The following is a 19015-nucleotide window of genomic DNA, read 5'->3' as shown; positions in this document are numbered from 1 at the left end:
CATGACTAGGGCTTAGAAGATGGGCTTTATCCTTCCCTGCTGAAGGTGGTCCTTTTGGATCAGGGCTTATGCAAGAGTTCTGCTGATGCTGTCTCATGAGTGAAGGACAGACTCAGCAGCAGCAACACTACAGCGTGCACAAAAGTCCTAATAAGTTTATTAATTGTGCTGGAAACTGTCAGGCAAATGGTTGACTTGCTTTTTCTGGAGTGAGTGATTTGACTTGGATGCTTCCCCCCAATATGGTAACATCAGGAATGGGACACTTCTCGATCCACTCTCCACAAGCACTCAATTTGCCTTAGCTGCAAATATTAACCAAACAATACTGTTGATCTTACCTCCCCATTGAGAAAACAGTACAGAACAGCCACCACAAATCCCTAGGGGAAAGGAGAGAACAGGCTTTTAGCACCTCTCAAACTCACTGCAGCCTTGGAGAAAGGGCACACTGCTGGGCGACTGCTAAGGTGCCCTTAGAAACCACTTGATTGAATTTTCCCTACAAAAGGAGCAGGAGAAGACTGGTTAAGGTACCTTGCCGCAGATGTATGGGTGTGAGTTCAAAGATTGCTCCAGGCTGGTGTTTAAAGCCATCAGGAGTCGGGTCAGCTCTAAGAGGGGCACTTGGTCATTCAGACTGGGGCATTAGAGGGAACTGGATGTGATACTAGACCCACCTTTCCTGCTTGGTCTTGTCAGCTGAAACTGGGGAGATCTAAACATGCTCACTGGTACATCATCAAGATCAGAATGATCTTAGACATGGTATAGTGCTAAACTGTTCCTTTCCCATCTCCCCTGCAGTGACACTTCATCTTTGAGAATCTCAGCTTTCACTGAAGAAAAACCCCCAAACTTATCCTAGCCCTTATGGTTGCAAATACTAAAGACATGGAATGACTGTAGATCCATTTATCTCTCAAAGGAGAGATGCCAGATGTGAAGTGATGGTGATGTAGACAGGGACGTTAACTCATTCACCACTGAACAAAGCATGCCACTGACATGTGTATGGTACATGGTGACAGAGAGATCCTGCTTGCAGGCTGTGAGAACACAAAGTGGCTAGAGATGTTTAGTGCATGGATGCAGTGGGATAAAATACATAAATAAATGCTTCTTTTCATGCAAGGGTAGGGCCAAGGTTAACAGCCCAACACTGGAACTGAGTGAAGTGAAGCATGTGGAGGAGTCTAAGAAGCAAACTTCATCAGGGCTTCCTAATGATTAATGCAGAGGACAGCCCCATTATCCATCCTCATGGGGAACGTGCCTCCTGTGCCAGTGAAATGGAATCTAGCTTGAGCAGGATCTACAGGCAGGATTTGGCTTATTAACAGAGGAGAAACTTCATGCAAGTCAACCGGTTGAAGATAGACTAGGCTCCTGTTAATGGCCAGAAAGACACTCCTAAACGTGATTTATCTCATCTCACACCATGTCAATAATACTTAAACTGAACCAAGGTGCTCATTTTTCTCCCTTAAGTACCAAAAAAGCATGGGGCGACTAACTTATAGAGTTACATTTTCTTTTCAGGTACCTAAAATAAGAAGAGACAATCTCTCCTTCTGGAATTCCAGGAGGCAAAACATAAAATTATCTTCCATCTTGGCCAACCTGGATTGAGTAGCTTTTTCCTCAAAGGTATAAGAGCAGTATTGGGCATGTCCAGGAAAAACCCAGCTCACATGTTTGCTTATTCCCTTGCCAAGCTTGTTACACTTCTCCCTGCCGACAGACCTGGTGACTGACCGGTGGCCCAAAGGGTGGCTTACCTGGAACGACCCAACCACGAGCTCAAAGACCAGCTTAACTTCTGCTTTGAAATTGTCGGGGAAGAAAGCAAACATGATGTAGTGAATGCCAAAGAGAGGGATCAGCAGCAAGGTAGACTTGGCCAGCCTCCTGTTGGAAAGACAAACATGAGTCATAAGGGGAGAGGGAAGAGGAGCTAAAGGGTAAGCTGATGAGAAATCCTGCAGCTGAGCCCTATGCAACCCTGAAAGTTTAATTTGCTGCAGTACATATTTGCTGATGACCTGGATCATGATGGTGTAGCCTGTATCATGCATGTTAAGTGCCTTTGTTTGCCCTTAGGAGCTGTGATATAGGCCACTTACCCTGAGGTCCTGGGAACATCCAGCCTTTCAACAGCAGCCTTGAGTGAGGCAGCATCAGGATGCTGCCATTGCCCAGAGGGAAGAAATGTCTGGGGTACAGCGAAACAGAGGGTGTTGAGATAGCTCCTCACAGCCTAACCTCCCCAGGATGCCTCTGACGACCCGGGCTGGGATGCAATGACATGTGGAGGTGGACCCTCAGCTGGGCACAGTCACTGTACGGCAGTTCAGACTAACCAAGGACCATGCTGGGAGCATTTCCACAGGCTTGCTTTCCTCCTCGTTAACAGCTCTCATATAAGTATATACATGCCTCCAGCTAAGGCAGAGTGATCAGCCCTAGATTATTTCTCCTTGGCCCGCAGATTGCAGATGGCTGGTGATTTCAGATGTGGTGACAACATAAAATGTGACATCTTTATTCCTAGTAACTTAATGGAGGTATTTCTTTCTCCCTTCTCTCTTCTTCCCCTCCCACTGGAGATCTTTTTTCATCTCTACAAGCTAAATCATCATCTAGTGCTGTCTTTGTTTGCTTGGGATTTCTGAAAATTACAGCTTCTGGGAGACAAATGGTATGTTTAGCTCAGAATAATGACAGGCTATCGCACAATGAATGTCTCCAAAGGAGGGGGATGAACAGTATTAGTGCTTAATGGCATCAGGCCGGGTAATCAGAGGTCTAATTAGGAAGAGATGAAAATTTATTAAATATAATCATTATTAAAACATAGCTGATGGAAATAAAATGAAATCAAGGGCCTAACAATGCTTATGGGGGTTGTGGCTCCCTTGGTCACCCGCATCCTCCTGTGTCCCTCTCTCCCAGAGGCTTCTGGAGGAATTGAAGCTACGGCTGGGATGTTGGAAATACTTGTTCTTCCATCTGCAAACTCTTCACCTCCAAAGTCTCATCAGGCTCAGTCCCCTCAGACCATCTTCATTTATTTGCCATCTGCATAAGCCCACTGGGAAGTCTAATGTGCCAGCTTCATGCAGCTGATGCTCATCACCGCATCCATCTCCCAGCAGACCTTTCCAGTTTTCCCTGGGCCTGGCCCAAAGACAGCTTGATATTAAGGCTGTGGTTGGAGGCTGCGGTTCCCCAGGGACTACCTACTGAAAGGCAGCTGGGTGGAACTCATTCCAGGCAAAATGAGTGCCTGTAGGAAGCCAAGGAATTATCCAGGAATTTGCCTTTCCCACCACGTGCCTCACTAGCAGATCCAAAATCTGAGTCCTCTTCAATGTCTTGCTCTGCCAGAGGACTGTCACTGTCATTGGTGATCAGCTGAGCACCATGTTCCTCGCTCTTAGAAGCAGGTCTGGCAGTGTGACCCGCACTAGTATGTCCCAGCCCTAATTCCCCCAGCTCCTGACATACAAGCAAGCAACTCATTTTTCTGAGCAGATCACAGTTCAGTAAATATCAATATTGGCTTTGCAGAGATATCTCCTCTCTCCCCAGTCTTTCAGGAACAGTCAACTAGAGGAGATCGATGCGATGCTACCTTTGTGTACCGTATTCGTAGAGACACTGCTTGCAACCTCCAATGGATTCGAAAATTTTAACTTATCATTGCAGACAACGCTGGGGCCTCAGTTATAGCATTTTCCCTGCTGTCTGGACTGTGGCAATGAAAAAGGCATAAATGCCAAACCTTAGGAGCCCCCTCCTCCAGTTTGTACAACACCCCAAACCAGTCTCTTGCTCCCAGCACTGAGCTTCTCCAGAATATTGAGTGATGTTTTAGATCTCGGTTTGGCTTCAAGGCAAAGGCCCAAAGGTCTAGCCCTGTGATATTTAAAAGACACCCCCCCACACACCCCCCAAAACACTGCAATGAGGAAAATCATCTTCCCTTGTCATAGTATAATTTTCCCCAGGTAGCTAAAGCCTGGTTGTGCAGCAGGCAGAAGTGCTTTGGAGATTGTCCAAAGCTGGTTAAAGCTACCTGCTGGAAACCATGGTTTCTCAAAAAACTCATTACTTCCACTCCCAGCACAGGGTGCACTTCTTAGACCTATCCTCTCTGACAGATATACATGGTGACAGGTAATTTAGGGAAAACACATCTCCACTAGCCTGCACTGAACCTACTCCTCTCCTTGGGAATGGATAAGAGTGAACCAACATTTTAGTCATGCTCCTTGAACACATAACGGAAAAGTTACCCAGAAAACTTTGATGATAATATTGATCTATGAACATGTACAGAATAGAAAGAGATTAATTTTGCTCAAGATTTCTGTTGCAGAAAACAACTTCTATTTGCCTGAAATATTGCTGTACCATTCCTGCACATGTCTTTGTCATTTCCAGAAAACTGTTTTGGGAGACTTGTTTTCATAGTTTCCAATACATTAAAGCCCAGTTCACTGTCTGTAGCGTTAATGAGTGAGTCAGCAGCATACCTGAACTTCCAGCCTGCAGCTAAATTGAAACCGGTTGGAATTGAACAATACTGTCAACATGTCAACATGTTACTTTTTTTATAAAATAAACAAGAGAAGGAGGGAGAAATGCAAATGAGAGACCCCTGATGTTGTTAGTTTAAAACATATTTATCTCAGATTTGGCAGGAGGAACCCACACATATCATTAACAGCAGTTTCTTCCTAAGATCTCTTGGGTCCTGCGGGCAAAACCCCTGAAGCTAGCAGCAGCATTTCAGGTAGTAAGAGAATGACATGTAAAAGGATCCAGGTACGTACAATTGCAGATCACGTGCCTAATGGCATTTTAAAAAGGGTCTGGACCCCAGATGTCTCTACAGATAGCTGTCTAAACATTAAAAACTTAGGACCACATGAGAACACCCCTTGGTGGGATCCAGCCTTCAGGTTCGGACACTTAATACTCATTTCCATAGGAAAGTGTGGTGTCTCATGTCCCACTGCAGTCAATACAGTCAATGAAGACTTCCAGATGCCCCAGAGAATCTGTCTGGTGGCCAGCCGCTGCTGTATAAGGGTACAAGTCTCCCATAGGTCCGGGGTCCTACGTGCCAGGTGCAGGCAAGTATCTCAAATGTCCTAAAGCATCTCATATGGCTTGGACGCCTATAAGTGAGCAACTGATTCATGCCCTAATGGAACGGAGATGTTTTTCCAGGTGGAGAAGGAAGGTGAGGAACCGTAGATGTGAAGATCATCTGAACTTCAGCAGTACCTCCTCTTTGGCAGGCCAGCATGGGGAAGTCCGTGTTACTTACTGTCCGGCTATGCTACATTTATTTACAAGGCAAAGAGAGCTTTCCTGGCAGCTCCCACTTCATTGGAAAATGTGAAGTAAAGAGCCCTGAACCGAAAGCTCAGCATGACCTCCGAAGTAATCTCGGCATAACCCTTCCGATGCGTGTTGGCAGCACTTATACTGAGATGAATGTGAGCCAACTGCTCCAGGCTGCTGCTTAGTACTAGAACAAATTTCAATATGCTGATTTAATCTATGTACCTGGCCGAAGCTGTTGCAATCCTGGGGGTACAAAGATACAATGCCCAATTAGAGATACATAAAGGGAGGTGACAGAAAGTACGGGGTCTGGTAATGTTGGTGTGTTGTGATGACAGAAAAAGAGGTAATTGGCTTTGGCTGCAGGGAGAAGTTAAGGTCAAATACTGGAATTTCCTTTCATAAATCTGAAAATTTCTCGAGGCAGATGAATGCATAATTTACCATCACTAGAGAGAAAGACTCAGTGTCATGGCTGGTCAGTATTTAAAGACCATATTGGTATGGTGTTCCATCTTGCAGAAAGATGAACTTAACTCAGATTCTTCAGGGTACCTAAGTGCACAGCTCCCTCTGAAGACAGAGAAGATTTATGAACAGTGACCACGTAGACAGTGGACTTTTTTCTTTTCAGTTCTTTTCTAGGACTGTTTCTAGGAAACATTTAATAAATATCCAGGATATTTGAAACGCTGAGCCAGGACAGTGGCAAGAGTCAAAAATAAGCTGGTCTGAACTTTTATTTTATTTGCACTGAAGCCAAAATAAATCCATGCAGATAGATAGACAGATTTCTTGCACTTTTAAAATACAGCAACTAACATCAGTCTTGGCCACTGAGACAGATGCTGATCTCACTTGTATGTTGTTCACGATAAAAAGCCCCATTAAGGTCAACCTTATATCCCTGGAATAAAAGCATTACGTCAAGCAAAGCTTCTGAGACAGTGCTACTTCTCAACAGTGAAGAGAAATGCATTGAATTAATCCAATCTAGTTTAGGGGTCTGCTTTAGGATAAGGAAAATTTGCCACAGATTCTACTGAATGTACTAATTTTCTAGATCTCTCCTTTGAAAAAGGGAGCTGAGGGTAACTAGTTCAGAAAAAAAGCCCATAGCCTGTGAACAGCTACTCTTTGTTCTCCATCAGGGTCCCTCTGCCTTCAGAATCCAATAAATATTGAATATACAAAGAAAAAGCTTATTTTTTTTCCATGATCATTACTGTTGCTCTCACTTCTTCATCATTAATTCCAGGAGAAGGCCTTCTCACCTGTCTGTTCAAACTGACATAAAACATGCCCAACTGTTTTAGCAAATGCCTCATTACCTGATTTCTGATTGATTGGCTTTAATCAATTAACAAATACTTGATTCTGATCAGAGCAGACAGATGCAATAACGAACTAACAGCCAAACAGGTTTCCCAAAACCCATATGATACAGTTGAAAAAGTCTAGGACTTACGAATACTGGCTGGTTTCATTGTGTCCAATGTCTGGGGAATGCAACTTCTGGACTAAGATACGGATGATGCAAATGAAGAGAATGAAGTTCACCTGTTGGGATGGGGAGAAAGGAAAGAGAGAAAGAAATTAAAAAATTAGTATTTTTCTCTGGTGAAAAGAGCCCATCACTAGAGGGGAATTCCTTTCACTGCAATACTTTTGCCATGGAGCAAGCTGTTGTTAAAAAGCCATGAGCAGAGAACCCCGCTCTGCGAGCACATAGTAAACCGACACAGGATGGCAGCCATCTTGGGCCTGACATCAGCCTGCTTGGGACTTTGTGTCATACATCCCAAGTATGATGATGTCAAACCCATAGAGCACAGCTATGCACGACGTCCTGCTGCGCGGGGGAGTGCCGACGACAGGGTGGGAAAAGAGCCGTGGGAGTTAGCGGAGCGACGGACGTCAAAGCCCTCGGGAGACGGTGACATGGGACCGGCTGCTGAGCATGTCAAAGACTGAGGCGGTGAGCCAAGGAAACCAAAACAAAACACAAAGCAGTATTCACTCAAGCAGGCCTCTACTCAATGCTATTGGGCATGTCTTCTCTGGAGAGAAGCTGGAGACCTTGTATAGCAAGGGATAGACCTCACCGACACAGTGGAAAACATTCTCTCCTAGGACATTAGACCGGAGGAGTCTAGCTAATATCTAGATTTTAGATCGTGCTTTTCACTCAAAAAATCTCAAAGTGCTCCACCAACATACTCAAGCAATGTTAACCTTATTTAATAGCAAAGGTGTAGAGCTAGGAATGGCAATTTCCTAGTGGTGTGCAGTAGATGGCATGAATTGAATGCAAATCTACTTGCTTTTGAGGTCCTATCCATTGAATCATGCTGTTATTCATGCAATGTATACAATAGAAAAGCGATGACAGATTTCTGTGGACTTAGTTTAGTTTTAGTTTGGCACACAACCTCTTTCTTGATCCTGTCATGGTTAGCGAATGCGCAAATGATTCTGATTTTTAGCGACTCAACAGCTGGAAGGGATTGTGTTAACCAGCCAATCTGATTTCCTGCAAAAACAGATTGTAAAATTTCCTCCAGCAATTCCTACATTTATCTCAACAACAGGTGAATAAAGTAGACTGAAGCACATGTCTCAATTAGACACTCACTCTTTTTTCAAAGGCTGTGAGTGATTGGAAATTAATTGTATTTCTTGGTTATGATGCATTACTTAATTCACTTTTTATCTATCCCGTGCCATTTATAATAGTTTCTGTTCATATTTATTTGCTTATAAAAGTGGTTTGCGTCTGACTTGGTGGCAAGTAAAATTTATCAGTTCAAACCAGTATTATCTAGACCAATTACTCTAATGAGCATTGATAGCACACGAGCTGCAGCACTGAAGGTAAGATCAGAGCAGTTAAATACTGACTGTGTTGGCTCATAGTGGTCAAGAGCAAACATGGACACAGGGCAGTGGTGAGTCAGGTGGAGTGTGACTTACAGGCTTAGTACAGCCTTAGCATTGCATGATAGAAGATACGGTTATCAGGCTACTGAAGAAGTTGCTTATTTTTCAACCTAGAGTATAATGAAAGGCACTTGATCTGTTCCCAGTGTTTAATACCTAATATATCTTATATATGTTATATATAAGATATATCTTATATAACTTATGTATCTTATATATATATTTCTTCCTTCTATTGAGATCTATGCTTTATTCCCATGGGTATGGAGGAAATGTTGCATTCCTCCCTGAAGAAACCTGCTGTTCACCAGATAGCGGTTATCATGCCCTTCCTTTGTGACAGATTTTTATGATATCTGCAGAAGGAAAATCAGAAATTGCTGGGTAAATTTTGTCTGGCAATGAGGAAATGATTTATTGGCCAAAAGAAAATACAGACTCATTGATCTGAGGAGAATAGGGTGTATTTCTTGACCAAAAGTTTATCTCGGGAAAGGGAAAATACTATCTATAGCTTTCTATGACGATATAAATATTTTGAGATGTGTCATCTAAGTATTGTATTTCTTTTTCAGTGAGGTGAACAGAGTAAGATGTAATTATTCAAACTGTTTCAGTCTGGAATCCCTGTATGACAAATACTACAGAAAAAAAGTCTTCTTGTAAAGGTCATAATGTACGTGGAATAAGAAGAATGTATGTCTAAGAAAAGATTTATCTTTAAAAGAGATATATTTGGTTTGATTTCTGTTGCATTCTTTTTCTTCCTTTCCCACATACTTGACTTCATTTAAGAAAACTCAAAGCTAAGTTTAACTCAAGTTCATTTGATTTTAACTTTTGGCTTGATACCTGACAGAGAAAACATGTAATATTCAACAAGGCTGGAAGGACTCAAGAGTTCCTCAGAAGCGTCATGGTTTCTGTGGTCAGAATTGATCATATCCAGAGAAGTAAGAAGTCAAGCACTTCTGTTGATTTATCTGGAAAGTAGCCAAGCTTCTCAAGAACTTACTTTAAAAACACACAGCTGGAATCCAACTTTGTGCTGGACGCTATAACAAGAGGCAAATATCTGCGGGAATTCGTCTAACCTCTTCTTACCTAGGTAGAAATTTATGGTAGGACTCATCCCATTTTAATTTATAGTGTTGACATCTACAACTGAACAAGTCATCCTGGGCTCCGCATATGGTCAGCTCAGAGAAACAAAAACATTCACGGCACAATTAATCTGATCTAATTTAGACATCCACTGATTCATTAGACAAGATGAGCCTTTCCTGGATCTCTAACCATGTTCCTCAGCCTCCACCACTGGCTACACACACCCATGGCTACGGCACCAGAGTGCCCAGGGTGACTAGCTGAGATGGAGGTGGTCAAAGTTAAATCAAAGGAGCTCCACCTTGGTTGCTTAGTCAATCAAACTCTTCCCATGGTCAATGCTTAGAGGTGAAGATGCTTATCTGGAGGGTGAACTTCCTCATCCTAAGACAGACATTCAATATACAGTGGGATTTTATCTGTCAGTGCATTTTCCATGGACATTTACAGAACACTTCTCAACACCCCCTCACCCCCACACTTAGTATTAAAGATGGCTTTGCAGCCAGCAGAATGTGCTGATACTTTACCAAAATAGACACCAAAATAGGAGTTTTAATGATCCACCAGAATGGGGATTCCACTACTTCCTCCCAGCACCTAAAAAGAAACAAAACCAGATTTAAAACATCAAGCAAAGTGAGCAAGGAGCTATGTAACCTTCCCAGGTACTTGGTTTCCCTAAGTGCTACAGATAGCTATGCTAGGTTATGTGAAGAGGGCTAAACCTGGTGTGCATGAACTGGGAAGGGCTAAAGACTTGCTTTGCAATGGCTTTGAGCACTGGTAGGCACCAGTTGTCCCAGATATAACACTGAGCTCTTTGCCCCTTGGTAATGGAATGGGCTGGAGGATGTTATGTCAGGGTGAATGCGGGGGAGGATGGTGATTGACTTAATTTCTCCTACACTGAGGTCTGCTACAAGGAAATGCTATCGAAATCACAGATTCATGAAGCCTCCAATGCTATCCACTATCACGGATGAGGGTTTTGTTAAGCACAGAGCAATTGGCACCATCAGAAACAAAACCAACCATGCCCTTCTGAAAAAGATGATAGACAGCCTATGGTGGGATTAGTCCGACTACATCTAGCTAGCTGCATCTGAGCTATGGATCTAGTCAGAAACGTCCATAGGGTCCAGGGTGTGATTTATTTCACCCTGAAGTCAGAATTGTCTGCAAACCACACCACTCACCTAGGTCATCTGGAACTATATTTTAAAGCCAACAAGGAAATGACAGAATAGGAATGATGTGGAAACGAGTAATATTGCTTGGGACACCTTTATCTGGAGACCTCACAAGAGTCAGGTGATAGAAGGTGCATTTTTAGCAGAGCATTAATGAAAACTGGTCTGCATTCATGTAGAAATAGATTAGTGGAACCTACTGTAGGCAATTTCACCTGGATTCAGCTCGTCTAATTAAAAATATTGACAGCGCAGGTAACAGAAGGTGAAGAGAGGCACATTTAGGGCACAGTTCCTGAGACCTATTTTAGGCATCAACTTTAGGATGAAAAGAATTGCACTCCGTGGACTACACTGACTAAATCTCCACTAGCTATAAAAGGAGACTAGAACAAATTGCTCACATACAGATGCTTATGCTTAGTCAGGTGCATGTTGCCCTTTCATTTAGAATTAAAGTGGCCCTAATTATGTCTAGTGTACTTCATTTTTAAAATAAATTCAGGCACTCTGAATGAAGGTCACTTTAATTTGGAGTTAGAATGTTTAAATAGAGGCTTAATGTTGTTTAACCAATCTTACATAATTAGGTTTTATTTAATCTGGATTATTTTCCTGTAATTTTTCTCTGTAGGTAATTTTAGTATGCAAAAAAAAAAAAAAAATTGTGTGTTATTAGCATATCCTGGAAATTCACACTCTGTTTTATTTGGCACAAAAATGTAGAGCTTTAAAGCCTCCAGAAAATGCAAAGAAGTCTGTATTTTTATTAAGAACTGCTGGAGCTGAGTGGGAATATATAGTAAGAAGAATTGGTATTCAGACTGGTTAAATCCTTTGGTCTCTATCTCATTGTAGAGGCTATTTATTAACAGAGTAAATAAGGTCAGTTTTATGCAGATAGAGTGAAACCATAAAAGAAGTCAGTAGCCCTCAGGAAATGTGTTAGCCTGACTATAAATCAAAAAAGCAATGAGAAATCTGAGCTGCTTCTCTTACTGAAATAAGGACAAATCAGGACACAGTTGGAGAGGGAGAATGCATAGGAGAAAATGGAGTTAACCATATGCTGCAAATGCAAGAAGCGAGGGCATGCACAGTGAGGACATAATAAGCACCTGATTCTGTAACTCTCCGGAGTGTTTTCTCATAAAAGCCTTTCCAATTACTATAGTTTGACTGCTTGAGTAAAAGCATGAAGGAGGATTGCAGGATCAGATCCTATTTACTTGCATATATCCTTGGAAAGCTCTGATATTTGCCTCATTTACTTAGCTGTATTCTATCTGCTTCCTACATAAAATATCAAAGGCTGCTGCTAGGTTAAAGAGGATGAAGAACAGATACTAAGATCTGCCTGGGGGGAAAAAAAAAAAAAAGAGTTTTTAGACTTTTTCTGTGGGAGAGCTAATGGGTGTGTTTACTAAGTATCTGCTGCACAAGCATATTTAGGGTCAATTCTGCAGGATGCAAAGCTCTGCTCTGAGCACAGGGCAGCTGCACAGCTGGGATCTTTGTTATACACAGGATCACAGGGCCAAATGCGACCATCAGGGTCTGTTCACCAATTCCCTGCAAATATCCTGACCAAGGGATTGGGAAACAAAGAGGGTGAGTGACCGGCCTACGTTGACATAAACTTTGCGTCTTCAGGGAGACCTTGGAGCATTTCCCGGTTCATGGTGGCAGGGGAAAGCCTCCGCTCTGCTCGGGGGTTAGAGCGGGATGGCTGGGTTACTAAAACTGCAGGGCTTTCTTTGGAGATAAAGGAACGAAGAATTATAAAGGAAAGATAATTGAGTCCACAGGCTTACCCAACATCGAAAAAGTAAATCCTGACAATGGTCCAAGCAGTGATAAACACGGAAGGGGCACCTGACAAGAGAAGAGATGGTGTCACTGTCAGAAATCATTATCAATGTTTTCAGGGCTGTTCTCCCCCACTCTCCATCTCTCCCGAGTGACTGAGGTGATGCCTTCCCTCAAGAGTGGGCAAATCCTTCACGTTTTCAATGCTCAGATGCCAAACAAGCAACACGTTGCCTTTCCCGGTGGCGACGTAAGATGAGTTTCCTGTAACGGCTCCCTAGCAGACTTATCTTCCTGTTGCAGTGCCTACAAAAAAACTTCTGCTGGTGAAAAGCAAGGAATAGGAATCACTTTAGACATCTACAGTGTGGACACCTGTATCTAAGCCAGTCACCACAGGCTCTCTTTAGCATCCATGGGGAGAAATACGTACTTCTAACACACAGGTCATCTGAGCTACTTTAGATGTTTGCTTCAGGACCAGAAATATGCCCTTGGACTCCCATGACTGTGTTGCCTGGGTCTCCACTGACTCTAAGGGGAGCCTGGAGGGACAAATTCACATGTAGATGTCTGTAGTTGGCCAGATGAACCTGCCTCTGCTCCTCACTCCATGATCTTCTGCCTGACTAGGGTGGTCTTGTTCCATCCTTTTGGCACCTCTTTTCTCTGTCTCTTGTCTTTGATTAGATTTACATTGGAAATACTCCACAAAGGACACGTCACTTTGTTCTGCATTAGTCACAGTATTGTGTATTGTTTATTACTAGTGATTAGCAAGTGCAATGGTAATAAAACCAGTAAGAACTGTAATGAGTGCGTCCAAATTATTAATTCCTGCATGATCCATTTCAGATCCACCCCTGATGTTTTTGCAAATGATGGATGACTGAAAGGCCAAAAGATCCTTCAAGCACCTGTCATTTTCTTGAATTGCCCTTCCTCACCCAAGCAACCTCAGAATACATTAAGAGTGCAAGAGATTTCCTTTGATTTAAAATCATTAGCTTCATATGTTTTTCTTTAAAATCTGCCAGCTCTACTGTGCTGAAAAAAGGGTATCATCTATGCACAAGGCAGGTTTAAAGAAGGTCTGACCTGATTAACTGCATCTGAAACAAGGCCTGCTAACATCATCTCTTCTTATGCTTATAGCACGCAGAATTGTCTCTCTTCTGCAGTGTGAACCCAAGCGTAACTCCTGTCACTTTCAATGGAAGTTACTCCATGGCTAACTGATCAAATCCTGAGTCCAGGCATACCCCTGTACATGACACAATTCTATTTTTTTCTTTCCTTTTCAAGATTCTTCCCCGCTCTAATTATTTCTCAGTTTCAGCTATCAAGAGTATGCAATAGAAAGCCATTTTGCTTACTTATACATAAATCTTCAGCTAAATGGCTTAGAGGGGAAAAGAGATCTCTGTTTCCTCTTTGGAGAAAGGAGAGAAGTTGATCTGGTAGGATTAATTTGCATAAGTTAGCAATTCAGCTCTGAGTTACTTTGTGAAGAGTTTAATTCTATCTCCCTTGGCATTTTTCTTATTTTATTTTATTTTATTTTATTTTATTTTATTTTATTTTATTTTATGTGTTTGAGACTAGATTCACATTAAAGCTGGAGAAATCACGAATGCAGTAAGCACAAGGTTATCAGCATTAGCACACAGATGATGGGATCTCAGGAGAGCTAGCTGGCCTGAATTCAGTAAGACAAGGAGAGAGTGACAGACTGCAGTGTCTGGTTCAGTCTAGGAGTCCTGCTTTGCTGGGATCCACCCTTACAGTTTAAGGTCAATGCATGATATCAATTTTGGGATCCCAGTCAGGATCAAAGGACTAAATGACTATAAAGGTGATGAGGAGTTTCAGGCCCACAGCCCTTAAAGACACTGAGGTGCTCAACTATCAATTAACCTAGCACAAACAAAGTTCTTAAATACCTTTGAAGATTTAGGCTAATGCTGTTAAACGCCTCTGGCTATCACTCGATCTTGCTCATGGTTGCACTAACAACTCTTGGCAGCAAGGTAACATGGATACTACATCTCTGCCCTGTCTGAGCCCCCAGGTTTGTGGATTAATTTGCTGTTAAAAATGCCTGTCGGGATCACCTGTTGGCATTCAGTTTTGAGAAGATGCGTACCCCAGCCAATCAAGATGTACCACCAGAAGTACTTCCTCTCTGAAAAGAAGGAGATGACCAACAGCGTGTGAAGATACAACCCCTCCACCAGGAGCCAGAAGAAGTTGGCCATGACGCAGTACTGGAAGAAAACCATCATGGCTTTGCAGCCTACCTGGAAGAGAAGAAACAAACAGTGGTGAACTGCAGCGTGTTTCCATAGTAAACACAATGACTTACCAGTAAACCTTGCTCTGCATGTATCTTTGGGATTGCTTTTTGCAGCACCTGAAGCCCTTACGGAATGAACTCTATGATAAAAAGCTACAAGCCCTACCAACCTTGCTTGGGGTGGACAAGCTTGACACACGTTAACCCCTGCATGGAGAGTGCAGCGTGCATCCTTGAGAAAGCCAGCTCAGGTCTGGATGCCGTTTGACTGTGTGAGCCTGGAGATGCAGCCAAGCTTGGAAACCCTGCTGAGCGGCGACAAACTGATACGCTGGACCGTGATCGCTCCCAGCGTGGTGCTGCTTTCTGTGGGTGTTGGATGTACATCTGTGGGAAGCTGGTTTAGTGGCGGAGAGGGTACCAGAAGGTCCTGCCCTGATGTGCAGTCACCAGCCTCTCCGCTCTGCCAGGCGTGGGTTCGTGGGGCTGAGCTGTGGAGCAAACTGTTGCACTGGTTCAGAAGAACCCTCCAAAAAGGTGCTACTTTGAACTGAGACCAACTCAGCGACTGGTTTCTGGTACGGCCAACGCACATTTGGTTCACCATGACGGAAGTGATCTGCACTGGAGAGTAAACAAGAATGGGTGGGAATTTCTTACGCTATTTTTGGCACTAAAGTCAGCATCCTGAGGAACGATACTCTGAGGGACTTGGGCATCATGGTTCCCCCATCATTCTCTGTGGGACTGCCTGCTAGCATTACCTGGCTCCCTAAACTCAAAGAAATGAAGCCTCTGACTTGAACAAACTGAATCCCCAGGATTAAAAAAAAAAAAAAAGAAAAAAGTCTGTTAATTAGCCCTTGAAAGCAAAGTGCAATTGTAATCACTCCATGGCCTGGTAGATACTGCAAAAACTCAAGGAGTTTGAGACAGGGGTTTGAAGAAAGCCAAGTCTATGAAGAATTGTGAATACTCAGTTAGGAGAAGGACTGGGATATATATTTTTAAAATAAAGAAAAGGATAAGAAGGAGAAGCAGGGTAAACACTAATGAGCATGGACAGATTTGATTGCATTGGAAGAGATTTGAAAAGGGAAGGAGGATTGTTTTTCTTTCGGAAATGAATAATTAAACACAGTAACTTGCTGTGTGAAGATTTCACTGCAGCACAGGTAATGGGAACAGTCACCTTACAAAAGAAAAAAAAAAAGGGAAATTTCTCTCTGACACTTAGGGACCAAGCCCACTGCAAAACACCTGAACATAGAAATCAGCTGCCCAAAGAAGTATGTCAGCTCTGGCCATTGCCCCAGCATGTGATATATCAGGTCCAGCTGCAGCTTTACAGGACATCATTGGTTGCATCATTACACACATCCACGCTGTCTAAGCATCCTTGAGATGTTGATTTGGCAACAGCCTTGCTGGTTTGGTGAGTCTGCTTGGGTAATACCCTGCACTTATTGGGGCAAGGGCATGAGACTCTGGCTGCTAGCCCTCTTTGGTTAGTGGCTCTTCCCTGGTGCTCTGCATGTGCAATATGTTGAATTTAGAGTAATAATTGATTTGCACCAGTGACAAGCTCACACTTCCCCCCCTCCCCACTCCCTTCTCCTGCTGAGAACAGTTGCTATGAAACACACTGGTTAAAAAGAGAAGTGTGGAAAGTGTTTTCTCGATGCCACATGTTTTAGAGAGGGACTTGTGCCCGCCGATCGCTCAAAATTAATTCAACCCTCCCCTAGCACCCGCCAGTATGTCACACTGGGGACCCTCATGGGCTCCTGCTAATCAATTTATATGCACATCAGCTCCCTCCTGTGAGGCAGATGGCATAAGCAGAGACTTGCTGCGGGGTGGTGATGAGGGAAGGTGGAGGCAGTTAACTCCCAGGGAGGGAAGATGACACAGAGCTGAGTTGACAAGGGCTGGGGATGCAGCAGCGTCTTCCCTATGGCATCCCTATGCTCTTTGTTTCTCCCTGCTATTGTGTGCATATGGCTGCGTGACATCGGCACACCTCATTGCTTTTGCCCAAAGCCTGAGTGCCTGCTTGGCGTGGCTGCAGCCAGCCGAGATTTGTTGGCGTGAGTGTACTCAGCCCTGTCGGGGCTACTGAATTTGTCTATGGTTTCACTCTATCAGTATTTGGCCCTAACTCAGCAGCTCACAGGTGAGACGCAAGGTGTAAGGGAGCAGTTTTGGTGCATCTCAACCACGTGCTTTGGATTTGCTTTGGGGATTGAACACTGGGGAATCCTTTCTGGATGGCCGCATTGAAGCTATGGCAGAGGCATGAGGCTGGAGCACATCACAAGGAACTGCAATACTTTACGGCACCAGGAAAGGCTGCTCACAAAAAGCTCGTGAGTTTTCTGCTTAACAGAGGCTCTCAGGCAGGGACCCTCAGCCTGACTTTGCAGAGCTACTGTCGTCACAGAAAGCGAGCCGTGCTGAACTCAGGCTGCGGCAGCAGAAGCCCCAGATCTGGGCGCCCAAATCCATCACCACTTCTCCCAGTATTGGCAACCATTGCTTTTGTGGTCGTCTCTGGCCCTACCTCCTTCCCTAATGTGGTAGTGGCTTGTTACAGACCTGAGGTGGATCATGCACATGGGCAGCAGTAGGGTTTTGGTAACTTCTTCTCTGGGGGACCTGTAGCAGATCAGTTCTTTGTTCCATGCTGAGGGATATTTGGCTATTTGAGCAGGTGCTACCACCCCAGGCATTTTTTGTTTTACCTGGAGAAAGATATTTTTATGCATCATTTTGAGCACCTGGCAATAATGTATTGCAGCCACGGATCCCCTGCGGCATGGGGATGTCCTGCACTGGAACAGATCTGGGTGCACTGTCCTGTCTTACAAATTAAATCATGGTATTTTCTTGCTACCTGGGCTTCTTGATACTGTTGCCTAAGCTGCGTAAGTTTAAAACAGACCAGATACTTCTATGAGAGATGCAGTTTCACTGTTGACTGTGGTGTTGTTCTTCCACTGAATCCTCTTTGACAGCCAACTCGGCAACACGTTTGGAAAACAGCCCTTCCTGGCTTTTGAGAGAGCTTAGTACATGGCAGCACTTGGTAATGGGTCTCTACCTTCCTGATCGATTGGATTCAGCCTCAGAATGGCTGTTATAATGCTGGGAAATAAAAACCACATTTATATAAGATGCTTTACCCTTTAGATGACAGACACTAGGCAGAGATGAGCTATTACGTCTCACAGAAGACTTTTTTCATAAAGAGCAGACCTCATGATGTGTCAGTGTTGAAAGACTAACACCGGCTATGTTTAGAAAAGACATTTTCAGCAGGAAACACAGCATTACAGCACTGCTTTTTTCTATTCTCTCCCCTTCCACTATCTCATTTACAACAGTTTATTTCCCTCTCTTTCTTCAGGGATCTTGCCCTGCTCATGTCCACATGAGGTGTTGCAGTGACATGGTCTTCCTTGGCTTTGCAGATGGCACATCTACCCAAGTAGCTCCTCTCTGCTTCCCCTCTTTGGGACTGCATTAGACATGGGCCGTTTACTTTTCCAATGAAGGTCTCCCCCCTTTCCACAAGCTCTGCCAGTGACTCACCACTGAGACGGATTCTGCCTCCAGCCAATGAAGCATAGAAACCTCTTCAACCCCAGCAAACACTTTTGTGCTTCACTTTAAATTCCTCATAATCAATAAGAAAATTTAATCTTGATTATTGTAGAAGTTCACTTGAGGATGAGACGAGGCATGTCTTAGACCTACTGTATGGGCCAACCCTTCCTTGCCTTAGTGTGCCCAACCGTCTATGCTGTACACATCCACATTTACAACTGTTTAACTGTGGACTATCTGAAAAGGAGACACTGTGCAAGAGTCAGATGCTTAAAAGTAGACTACTAGTCTCATTTTAGGCACTGCCAAGTATTGTGTTGGGCTTCCAGCTGTTGCTCCAGAAGCATAGGGATTTCCTGTGCAGACCTTTGGGATATTCGCAGAGATTTTAAGGGGTATGAGATGCCCATGTTCAGATGGCAGAAGTCTGTCCTTTATGGAGAATCCTTGCTGAAATAAGCACTCATGGAAAAAAAGTACATATTGCACTGTACTACTGCCCTGAAAGGCTGGTTTCCTCAAATGTAAACAAAGCTTTGAAATAATTCCTGTTAATTTGTATTTTAGATGGATATTCACACCTGTATGAAGTGCATGCAAAATACTGTCTTGCTGGTCATGGAGTGTTTAGCATCCCCTGAACACGTGTGAATGCCTACCTTCTGGACAGGAACCAGGCCTATGGCTCTCAAAGAAATGA

The 19015-nt window shown here is 43.5% G+C and overlaps 1 protein-coding gene across 1 annotated transcript in view; it reads right to left on the bottom strand.

The window, feature by feature from the left end:
* LOC115339543 (vasoactive intestinal polypeptide receptor) overlaps positions 1 to 19015 on the bottom strand; it is a 122189-nt gene that overhangs the window by 8048 nt on the left and 95126 nt on the right. Inside the window, exons 7-12 of the mRNA XM_030009683.1 lie at positions 14557 to 14710; positions 12416 to 12476; positions 9939 to 10008; positions 6830 to 6921; positions 1782 to 1911; positions 342 to 383 (exon numbers count right to left, since the gene is read on the bottom strand). Coding sequence (XP_029865543.1) covers positions 342 to 383; positions 1782 to 1911; positions 6830 to 6921; positions 9939 to 10008; positions 12416 to 12476; positions 14557 to 14710 — 549 coding nt within the window. The remainder of the gene's footprint in view (positions 1 to 341; positions 384 to 1781; positions 1912 to 6829; positions 6922 to 9938; positions 10009 to 12415; positions 12477 to 14556; positions 14711 to 19015) is intronic.

The sequence above is a fragment of the Aquila chrysaetos genome, chromosome 3 (assembly GCF_900496995.4).
Source record: "Aquila chrysaetos chrysaetos chromosome 3, bAquChr1.4, whole genome shotgun sequence".
NCBI lineage: Eukaryota > Metazoa > Chordata > Aves > Accipitriformes > Accipitridae > Aquila > Aquila chrysaetos.
This window is presented reverse-complemented; position numbering and strand designations above follow the sequence as displayed.